The sequence below is a fragment of the Nothoprocta perdicaria genome, unplaced genomic scaffold (assembly GCF_003342845.1).
Source record: "Nothoprocta perdicaria isolate Ctin4 unplaced genomic scaffold, notPer1 scaffold_40, whole genome shotgun sequence".
NCBI lineage: Eukaryota > Metazoa > Chordata > Aves > Tinamiformes > Tinamidae > Nothoprocta > Nothoprocta perdicaria.
The window spans coordinates 2,920,745-2,931,590 of record NW_020455644.1 but is presented as its reverse complement, the minus strand read 5'-3'; the positions used below and the strand labels follow the sequence as shown (position 1 = coordinate 2,931,590).

The 10,846-nt window shown below is 46.2% G+C and overlaps 1 protein-coding gene across 1 annotated transcript in view; it reads right to left on the bottom strand.

Annotated features, from left to right (window-relative positions):
- Positions 1-805: 805 nt before the first annotated feature.
- Positions 806-10,846, bottom strand: part of TGFBR2 (transforming growth factor beta receptor 2) — a gene marked incomplete at its 5' end in the record, with an annotated part of 54,296 nt that continues 44,255 nt past the window's right edge. Inside the window, 2 exons of the mRNA XM_026045494.1 lie at positions 806-1,311; positions 4,252-4,379. Of these exons, the coding sequence (XP_025901279.1) occupies positions 1,132-1,311; positions 4,252-4,379 (308 nt within the window). The remainder of the gene's footprint in view (positions 1,312-4,251; positions 4,380-10,846) is intronic.

Here is a 10,846-nt window from a genome sequence, read left to right as displayed (position 1 = left end):
TTGGGACTCTGCTGCTCCACCAAGGTCCTCAAGCAGACATCAAGGCACTGGCTGTTGTTTATTTTTTTTTTATTTTTTTTGCCCCATGCTGTACGGGGCAAAAAATGCCTGTCCCGACAGCAGTACGACCAAGGCAAAGGGAAGGGGAGAAAGCACCGCTGCCATGCAGAGGGCACAGCAAATATAGAGCACCTGCTCGGCCCCTTGTTGGCCGTGCCTTGCCTTGCACGGGTTGGCAGGGGGAGGTGAGKGGGGCACAGCTCATCCTGCTGCTGTTTCTGCAACCTGCTCACAAGCAGTGTAAGCTCAAAGCGATACATGTATGGCGTTAATGACCTCTGTATGGAAACAAGCGGGCAACTGGACTTGATGATCTTGAAGGGTCTTTTCCAACYGTAATGATTCTATGATCCTAATAATGATTCCGAGTGTGTGGGATGGCCCAAACCGCCTGGCACCACYGCTGTGGGCTCCTGGGAGGACTTTGGTGTTGAGCAGCCACGGAGGAAGCCAATGCAGCCGGCTCAAGGTGCCTGCTCACGGGGACACGGACCGCTGGGCTGCACAGCAAGTGCTTGGAAAGCCATCTTTTTATTGCATATTATTCCTACTCTTTTTGTTTTTGGCAGGGTGCTTAGTGCACAACTGCTGGTGTCGTCATAAGCCACTTTCCCGTTCTCTTTCCCCTTCGGGAAGGGCTCCCTAATGCACTGCTGGTTTCCTGGAAGCACTTTACCCCTTCTCCTTCAGAGCATGGCTATTTATAGATATATATATACACACACACTTTTTTTATATATATATATATAAAAATAGCGATTTCATAGTTATATACAGGCATTAATAAAGTGCATAATGTTATTAGCTATTCTCAAATGTCGTTTCCTGAGGAAAGTGCTAACACACACAGCTCCTCCCGCGGCAAGATGCCGCCGGCCGACGCTATGGTATGGCACCTGCTCCCCAGCTTTCAATTCCCGCAGAGAGGCCTCCCCATCCGGAGCCACAGCGCAAGGGGAGCAGTGACAGCGTCCATCCTGCAGGAAGCAAGTYGAGGCACTGAGCGGGACTCCTTCCCCGGCCAAGGTGTCCAGGAGCGACTTCCCTCCCTTCGGGYGCGCTCGGCTGCTGCTACTTGGCCGTGGTGACGGAGCCGTCCTCGGGGATCTTCTCCTCGGAGCAGCTCCGTCCCGAGAGCTTGTCGTGGTGCTTGAGCTCGCTGAAGCGCTCGGCCACGCACTGCGCCGTGAGCCGGGCCTCGGGGTCGTGGTCCCAGCACTCGATGAGCGTCTCGCACACCATCTGGATGCCCTGCGGCGCGCGGAGCGGGAGAGAAGGAGCAGCCGTGAAACGGGGCTGCCACCCGGCACCCGGCACCCGCCACCCTCCACCCGCGCTGGGGCCGCTCTGCTCGGGCGCCCTCGCAAGCGCGCCGTTACCTGCGGGCGCCAGCGCTACCGAACCGGCCCCCGAGGGGTTTTACGGGCTCTGCCATTAGCGCAACGCGAGTTAAAAAAAGAAACTCCGCTGCAATATTTTCAGCAACTGGTGCCGTCATTCCCKCACGTGGATATTCTGCTGCTTTATCAAAAAGAGAAATGGCACTTCGGACCAGCACTATAGAATCAAACAGTACTTTTTWAATAAACATCACCAGACTTCTTGGATCACATCGCTTCCCACTCAACCTTTCCCTTGCGTGCCTGCATTTTATGTGGGCTTTCCAATCCAGATTCTGGTCGCCAGCAATATTGAGCCCGGCATCAGCCCTTTACGAGTTCCTCACAAACTAACAAAATCTATGTGCAAATACGGGCCGCAGTCCCACAAGCACTTAAACACATGTCACTCACAGATGTAACCGTTTAACCTTCCTTTCAATGCTGATGCACATGTTTACAGGAGCAAAAAAAACAGTTGCATCTTTGTAATGCATTTTATAAACATAAGGTATTTGCCAGGAAATGGTGTGCTTTGCTTTATGACACTAAAAGCCCATTAAGTAGGATTTATCTTAAACTTCTTATTTAAAAAAATAACATTTCACAACACTGCATTAATTGCATAATTTACCTAATTGGCAATGTTGACTGATGTCAATGTTAACAGCAGAACGTTATTGTCTGTATACAAATAATTTTTTTTTTGCTGGCATTGAAATTACAGGCAGTAAATTAAATTAAATATTAAACATTAACTTGAAATCAATAGTGCAACAAATCTCATTATGGGGGGGAAAAAATGTAATATGTAAATCCATTCCAGAATTTCATCACAATGAATAATGAGTTCATTACGAAAACTCGACTGCAGAGGGAAGGGAATGAATATGGAAGAGCCACTGCAGTACAGGCACCGTCTACGGGGTTCAGAGCAGCCCCTCTGCTGCTGCCGACTGCCACGGCTCTGCTGAAGCCAGTGCCTCCCTGAATTGCAGATAACAGAACACTGCAAGGGCTCAAAGGAAAGGAATTACCTCCTCCTCCTCCTGCTGCACSTTTTTATGTGCTCCAGCTTGTGGCAGAGCCCCTTGGGGCAGCCCTGTCCCCAGGGCAGCCCAGCTATGAGTGACTCTGGCTGTATCTCCTCCATCATCTGCTACGTGCACCTCAGCTTCCCCAAACGCAGAGCAGAAATACTTGCTGACCACTTCTGCCTTTGCATGAGCACGAACACGCATCTCCCCTCTCCCACCCCGTGAGGCATGGGCACTGAGTTATATTTCCTTTTACTCTTGAGAAAGCTGCTGCTCTCCTCGAGTTTGCCCACAGATCCTCCTATTGTTCTGCTGGTTCCCAAATCAGGTCTCTGCACTTCTTTACTCTTGTTTTTTCCACACATGAGACCTTGACTTTCGGGTATGCAAGGAAGTGTTCTTTCACTGTTCCTAAACGTTAAGAGTTTTCTTCCATTTACTTTTTCTTTTTCTCCCAAATGAGCTAGTTCAGGACTTTTTTTTTCTGCTTTGTTAATTGGACTTTTCTAAAATACCGCATATATATTACTGATTTGGACTTCTTTCTACTTTTCATGGAAAACAAAGAAAACCAGACAACTCATAATTACTTTTACTAGCTCAACCATATTTTAATACTTCTGTAACCCATTCTATTCAGTAAAGATGAAGATTACCATACTCTCTCCCAGCTTAACATGTCAGTTAGGAAATGGCTACATCTTTAGCTTCTAGAAATGTGAAGGGCCTTTTTGATGAAATGAGATATCCACGTGTCTCTCAAAATATAACTCTCTGCCCAGTTAAAGCACCCCTTGCCCAAATAATCCTCCTCATTGCAGATGGTTACAGAAGGAGGTGGTCACTGTGGACCGGGAAGGGGCTTCACTCTGGCATAGTTGTAGGCAGAGGATGYGTTGTGCTTGGTTGCAAAGGAGACTGATTGGAATAACTCACTGGACCTTTCTTAAGGTCCTCACCTAGACCATGAGTTAATATTCCATACAGAACAAAAAAGAGAGTATTACATTGCTCCTGATGGAAATATTAATGGATCTTGTTTTTCCCTTTTTTTTTTCCAGCAAGTGTCTGTGATCCTTTTTCTGCAAAGACTAGCCAACACATTTCATTGACAAGGGGAATCAAACCTCACTTCTGATACATTCTCATTTTACTTCTGATTAAATCACTCAGAGCACAGGCTGAGAAATGCATGGCTTTGGCTTTTTTTCTCCATTCAGGCTCATTTACTGAGAAACTGGGCTGTGACTACCAGCTGGCAGGTGAAACCACACTGTCCATGAAGAGAGAAAGCCAACAGGGCACTTCACGCTATGCAATGGAAAGGGACTCACTTGTTGAAGACCTCTTATTTCCCTAATCCTGTCACAGCTGGGATGCAACTGGGACTGCTCTCCGTGTGAAGCACTGGGATTTGCTCTCTGTGCTAGAGACTTGCATGTGAAGCAGCTCTCCTTGACCTTATAGAGCCTACATACCATGTGYTTTAAGGCTCCAATTAGTCTGTGACCATCTGGATGATGGTTTAGTCTCCACTGTACTATATTTTGTTGTTGTTTTGGTGGCTTTTAGGGGTAAGCCTGGTGTCAGGACCTCACGTAGATCCGGTGGCATCAGTGACAGAGGTTGAGCCTGGGTCAAGGAAAGGCCTGTCCCACAGGGTAGGACACTGAGCTATGGCCAGGACAGCTATGGCCAGGACACTACGCTCGGTGCCTGGGGCCGTGGTGGAGCACACGACGTGGCTCTGCGGCGCTCGCCCGTGGCGCTCTTACCTGGTGGTTGAGCCAGGAGCTGGGGATCTCCGGCCGCCCTCTGTCTCTGAGGACATTGTCCTTCATGCTCTCCACGCAAGGGTGTTCTCGCACTTTGGAGCCGAAYGGCGGCTCGTACTCTTTCACCTCTGCCAAAAGGATAAGCGAACACAAGGTCAGTGAGGCGGGCTGCTCCGGGGCCACGTGCCAAGGGAGCGCGGTGTCCTCGGAAGGAGCAGGAGCTCCTGATTAGCTGCTCGGTGCCACGCCGTTCTGCCTGGCTGGCTCCAAACACAGCAAAGCCAGTTGGCATTTCCCAAAAAAAAGAAAAAAAAACGCTTCAAATGTGTTTCTCTCACCCTCCCTTCCTCCCTCCCTTTCTCTTTTCTAGCCAACTGAGCAATTTTCATTTGAACCCTTTTGTGCATAATCATATTAGCAACTGCCAGAGCATCAGTGTAGGCCGTAATGGTGACTGCAGTTGCCTTTGAATATCACTGAGGCCAAACTCATGGCGGCTCTAAGGACAGTTTTGCTTGAGCCTGGTTTGCAAGAATTGCTTGCCTTGGTCCCCCTTAGTTCCCTTTGGCGTCACACACACTTACCAGGAGAAATTGAACCTGAAACCTCTGCAGGGCACAGATATTAACGTGCTGGGAGGAAACAGTTGCATGAAAAAGCACAAAGCTGCAGTAAGAAGGGGTGCTGGAAGCTGCTCTACCACCGTGCTGATTACTGAGCCATGCTCAAGACAGGAAACTGCTCTTATTTCAGGCCTCTGTCCCTAAAYGGATCAGTTTTGACCCACGATGCAGCGGGTACAGTTTCTGGAACGGGCTGCTGTCRTTCCACTTTTTTTGTTTGTGCATCGAGTATTTTCTTTGGAGAGAGAAAGGAAAAAGCAGAGACATATGGGCAGTTTGGAGAAAACTCAAGAACTCTCTGAGAGCGGAAATATTAGAGTAGATGCTGACACAATGTAGAAAATGCTGTGGTTTCTTTGGGAACAGATGGAGAATTTACTCACAGGCCTAATGACTTACTAGTATTAGATAAAGATTTATGAAGTTGGCCTGTACTACAGTGTCTTATTTCTTTCTAKGAATTAATTGAGGGCAAGAAAAACTGAAGTGTAATCTACAAGGCAGTCTGAAGAACGCATGTGAGTGCCGAGGAGATGTGTTGTAAGTGAGATGAACAAGATGGGAGAAACAATCCTTCTGTGAAATGCTACACCCCAACGCTCACCCATCTGAAAGGGCATTTTACAGGAAGAAAAGAAAAAAAAAGGCTCTGTGGAGGATGATGAGAATGATTAAAGGCCAGGAAAAAAATCTCATAATCTCCTTTTAAGAGAAGAACCTCTAAAGTTTTGTTTTGTTTACTTTAGAAACAGAAAAATGGAAAGAGGTGATAGGATAAAAAAAAAAGTGGTGCTAATGATTGAGATGATAGGTTAGGTCCTATCCCATAACAGGAAAGGGGATATTCAACAAGTGAAAGGTGGAGAATGTGACTTGCAAGAAAGGTGTTTGTTCTCAAACACCTTAAAGTCTGGCTGTAGAAGTCACTGATACATTCTGGTCACAAGATGAGGAATTTAGCAGGTGACAGGAAAAAGAGACRGGATTTCTAGCACCTAAAATAGTTCCAGCTACAATAAAGAACATTCTGGAAGGGATATAAAACCCTGTGCTTCAGATCTCCAGCATTTACAGGTCCAGCTGCAGTCAAATGTGTGCACACGGAGGCAGACTGCCCCACAGCTGCCTCTTGCAGAGCTCTCCCTTCTTCCTCCGAGACATTTGCTGCTGGCCACTGTCAACACAGAGCCCTGGGCAGTGGCTACAGTCCTGAAACACAACTCTTGCCTTCTCACAAGTAAATTTTTCTTTAAAACTCAAGGGCCAAAGGCACACCAAGTTCAAATGCACTGCTTTGAGTTGGAGATTTCTGAGCCAAAGTCAATTTACAAGTCCTTAGCCCTAGGAACTAATTGGGAAGTTGCCATCTTGCTGGTCAAGTCTGATTTATGATGCAGTAGATGTAAAATGATTACAAAGTAGATATCTTCACTTCTAGAACTAACCAGAACATTAGTGATTGCTGAGGAAGTCTACATAGCGTGCCAGGCACTGGACCCTCAGACTGATGTTTGCCATGCCATCTACACCAGTAACTACTTGCCAATGGTAGCGGTCTGAGGCATCAGCCAAGGTGCAGGGATACGTACTGCAATATGCAGCACTAGCACAAAAGATAGAGCCTCTCTCAAGGAGCTCTTATGGCCAGTTATCAGGACAAAACCCAAGGGAGAAAAAACAAACTGGAAAAAGAGCAGGGAGATGAGATGGAAGGGCCAAGCAAAAAAATGGCATTCTCATTCTTTCGACTGCAGCATGATACTATCAGATCTTCTGAAAGTTCCTAGGACTGCATGGTCTACTTATAAACAGACCATCACATGCATGTATACATCTTTTCCATGAATTCCCTGCAAGCCTGGCTCTAGTCTGCCCTTCTCTGTATTTTTCAGAGGAGTCTGAATGTCCAACAGGGGATCCAGTGCTGTCATGCTGATGGGTTCCCTCTTGTTGAGCTTGATTCCAAAGCCGTTCAGGTTCAGGAGATGGTTCACAGGGGGAAGGGAAAGCCATTCTGGGCAACTGATAGCTCCGTAATCAGTTCTCCCTGTCTGAGAAATTCCGCCTATGCAAGGAGCTTTCCTTTTCCAAAAGCAAAGACTGAATAGTTTTTGATGATTTTTTTTTCTTATTTAAAGAAAGAGAAATTGAGGCCAGATGTCAATTCGCTGTAATGACTGTAGTAATGTATTTGTGCTTTCCCTCTGTTTGAAAAGCACGCAGCATTTTCTTGCTATTTATTATCTTGTTTCTCTTTCCCTCAGAAAGAAAAGCCCACTGAATCCTTTTGCAGTAAATCATCCTGATGCTCTGGAATCTCAGGTGTCAGACACATTTTGCAATAAGAGCTGGGGTTATTCATGGATCATGTTGACATGCTACAGTAGATGTAACAGATGTCCATTTGAGGTAGGTTAACATGTTTGTGGCCAGCTGCTTGTGCACTGTGTTACACACAGGCTGAATCTATTTTTCATTCCCTATTTCTTTTACTTGTTTTTCAGACCGGTCAGGCACTAAAAATGACAATTGGCTGAAGTGCCATAAGTACCTGGGGCATCATAACATCTTCGTGAGCTACAGCACCTCAATAATGGCAAGGTGCCTTCAACTTTAACCTCCAGCATTTAATCCCTATGTTGTTGTGAGCTACTTTGCACTAATCACCGCACCTCTGGTTCCCTTTGCCACTGCCATGGCCATAACTCTCAGAAAGGCTGAGACTGGATTTTCAGCCCCAGATAAAGGCACTCCTGAAAACCTATTTGCTGTGACTGATGAATGCTTTGGAAAATCTGGCTGAGGGTTCCTCATGAAAAAATATGTCTCCGTCTTGTGACCTTTTCCTACTGTAAGTTCTCTGTAATAAGACTCTCTTCCCTTGGGTCTGGATGCAAACCCTGCCGACGCTCCCCTACACGATCCTCCTGGTTTCAGTGGGACAATTCCTGCTGCTGGAAGACGAGCGTTCACTTGTGGAATTGAATCAGGAATGAGATGAAATAAGGCTGGCACAAATGAATACCAGAGTTCTGTCCAGTAGGCTTCCGTTCTGAAACTTTTAGGTCCTTTTGCAATGCCACTCATTTTATGGCTACAAACGCTGAGCCACAGATGGGACAAATCAGTGGCAGAGGTACCATGACAATTCATGAGCACACATGCATACCCAAATATTTGTGTGTGGTGTGTGCTCCACATTACTGGAAATTGAATGGTGGGTCTATCCAGCTGCTGTGCAAAGCAATTCAGCAAAGGCTTCAGAGATGCTTCAAGGGTAAGGGGTTCTCAAATACTTATTGCATGCTTTTCCTAGGCTTAGCTTTCCTAGGATAGGTGACATATTTCCCTGGGAATAGCTGTAGAGGGAGGATCAAAGACCCAGTCTCCTTTCCAAAGGTTTGGATCTACCTCAACTCTTCCATAGGGATAAGGTTACAGGCTACTTGGTCGCTATGTGCTGGATCTTGAGGTGGGAAAGTAGTGGAGTGCAGAGCACATGTAAACATGAGGCATAGTGCAGTGATCTTATCTATGGTTACCTGAGCTGCTTGACCTCAGCTTACTCGCTCACATGGAGTTCAGTAGTAACACAGTATTTCCATGACCCTGCTCTCCTGGGGTGACCCCACACTGTGGACCCATGAGCTTGGGGCTATATAGCACCATGTGCCAGTGCTGTGCAGACACTCCCTGGAAGGACAGGCTGAAATCAGGATTCAGAAATGTTTACTGACCCAATTAGGGTTCTTGGCTGACTCTTTCCAAGTAGGTGTAAGATTAATCAGAACTTTTGCTCACATGAAGCACAGCTCTGCTAAAACAAGGCTGCCATTTCTATCACAGCTTGGCTGCTAGACTAAAGTCAGCCACAACTCCAGGCGGTGCAAAACTGCACAAAGAACATGGCCATTTTCTGAGGGGTTTAGCTCTTCCCCAGTCTTGTGCATCAAGAAGAACTCCCTCCGTGCTCCTTCTCCCCTGCCACCCGCAGCAATCCTACACCCATAGCCACTCCGGTAAAAAACAGATGCTTTTCATTTCTTTCTAGGAGGCTGTCAGAGAAATTACACTTGCCTCAGTCGCCAAAGCCGTGTTGCTCTGAAAGCAAGTGGTTGAGATGAAAATTATATATTTTTTTTGCAATGTGCAGCATCTGGTGCACAGCTGTTGCACTGAATGAAATACCAAGTTAACGGCAGTGTGGAACAATTGAAGTTCTCCCTGAAGTCGTATTGCTGAATTTCTAAATATGCCTCTTAAATTATACTCCGGTGAAAAATCAGTCAAGCTCGATCTTTGCCTCTGTCTCTCTCTCCCTTGTGCCCCATTTCTGCTTCTCCATATTTAGCACAACAAAGTAACAGTGAACAGCGTGGCCTTTCTCGAAAGCTGATCCCACCTGCTCGGGCACTACGGCAGCTTCCCAGGATGGATTATGCTGACAGATATTTTTGTTTAAATGTCTGCTCACTCCAAACGCCTGGTGTACTGTAGGGACCATGTTCTACACAGCCTCTCTAGTGAAAGGATCTGCCTCTGTCACCTCCTGCGCTCACCACACAGCGCTCACACATTGACAACCAAAGCCTGAGAGCATTAAAGACGAAGTCAGTGTATCTTTATGCAGCTGAATGGCAATTAGCTCCCCTCACACTTCACTGAAGTTGTTAATGTCATGGTCTTAGCATTAGACTGATACTCCTGCTTCCAAAACATCCGTGGACTTCTTCTAATAACAGCAAGCTAACGTGGCCAGCAAGTCCATGCTGCGGAGATTCTCTGCATCTTTGCGGCCCCTCTGGAAGGTCTGGCTTCAAGCAGGTTGAGCTAATCCAGGTCTTTTTTCTCGGTGCACAAGTGTTTAGGAGGAGCAGAGGGGCTGGCGTGCGCAGAGCGAGCTCCTCTGGAAGGCTCAGCCTAGATAAGGGAGTCTCACAAGTGACAGATGGAGGGAGAAAGCAGCAGGGGAGCTACAGTCATGAATCACTGCAAGGGTATTTCTCCAGCTGGTTGCAAAAACAGTCAGCCTGCATGAACCAAAGGATATATCTAAGAAGGAAATGAGAGAAACCGAGCAATGCTGCTGCAGCTCAGTCAGTACCAGACACAAGTCAAGGGAGCTACATCCTGGGAATGGTATTTAGCTACTCTGCATGAAGACACCAAGCTCAAGTTCCAGCCCCTGGGACCGACAGACTTGCCCAAATATTCCTGTGGTTTTGCTGGGGAGTTTAGCCACCTGGAAAAATGACTGAAATATTGAAATGCAATCCAAGAAATGTGTTTCTGGAAACAAGGATGACTGAGGAATGAATAGGAAAAATCAGGACTTGGGGATTAAAGCTTCATCTTGAAAGGAAAGGGGATGCTGGACAAAAGAGACCTGTTCATTTCCTAAAATTGGTACTTATTCTCAAGGTAATCATGGGTCAATCTCTTCCAGTTAAACATGCTGGCTTTTTTTTTTCCTTCCTTCCTTATGAAACTCTGTTTACATCCTCTTTTAGTAGTTGCCTTCTGAGAAGAGYAGCAATGAGGTTTGCTCTTGCCACAGTCTCCATTTCACTGCACTCAGCAAATATCAACAGGAAGGGACTCAGGCAGCAGTAAAAATAAAAAACTCCACAGTTGCTAAATGCAAGAAACAGGAAGAACTCAAGAGACAGGGAAAAGATCCCTYTTCTCAGGTTTTAAATCTCCTCAACCACATTTACAAGACACAATGAAAGGCTGAGCTTGTGCCATTATATTTAGAAACACCCAGGCCCACAGAGTTAAATGTGGATAGGTTTGCCTTGAAAAACGAAGCCAAACTCAGGTTAAGTTCTGGAAGCATCTCTCTTCTCTCTTTCTCTCTCTTTCTCTCTTTCTTTCTCTTTCTTTCTTTCTTTCTTTCTTTCTTTCTTTCTTTCTTTCTTTCTTTCTTTCTTTCTTTCTTTCTTTCTTTCTTTCTTTCTTTCTTTCTTTCT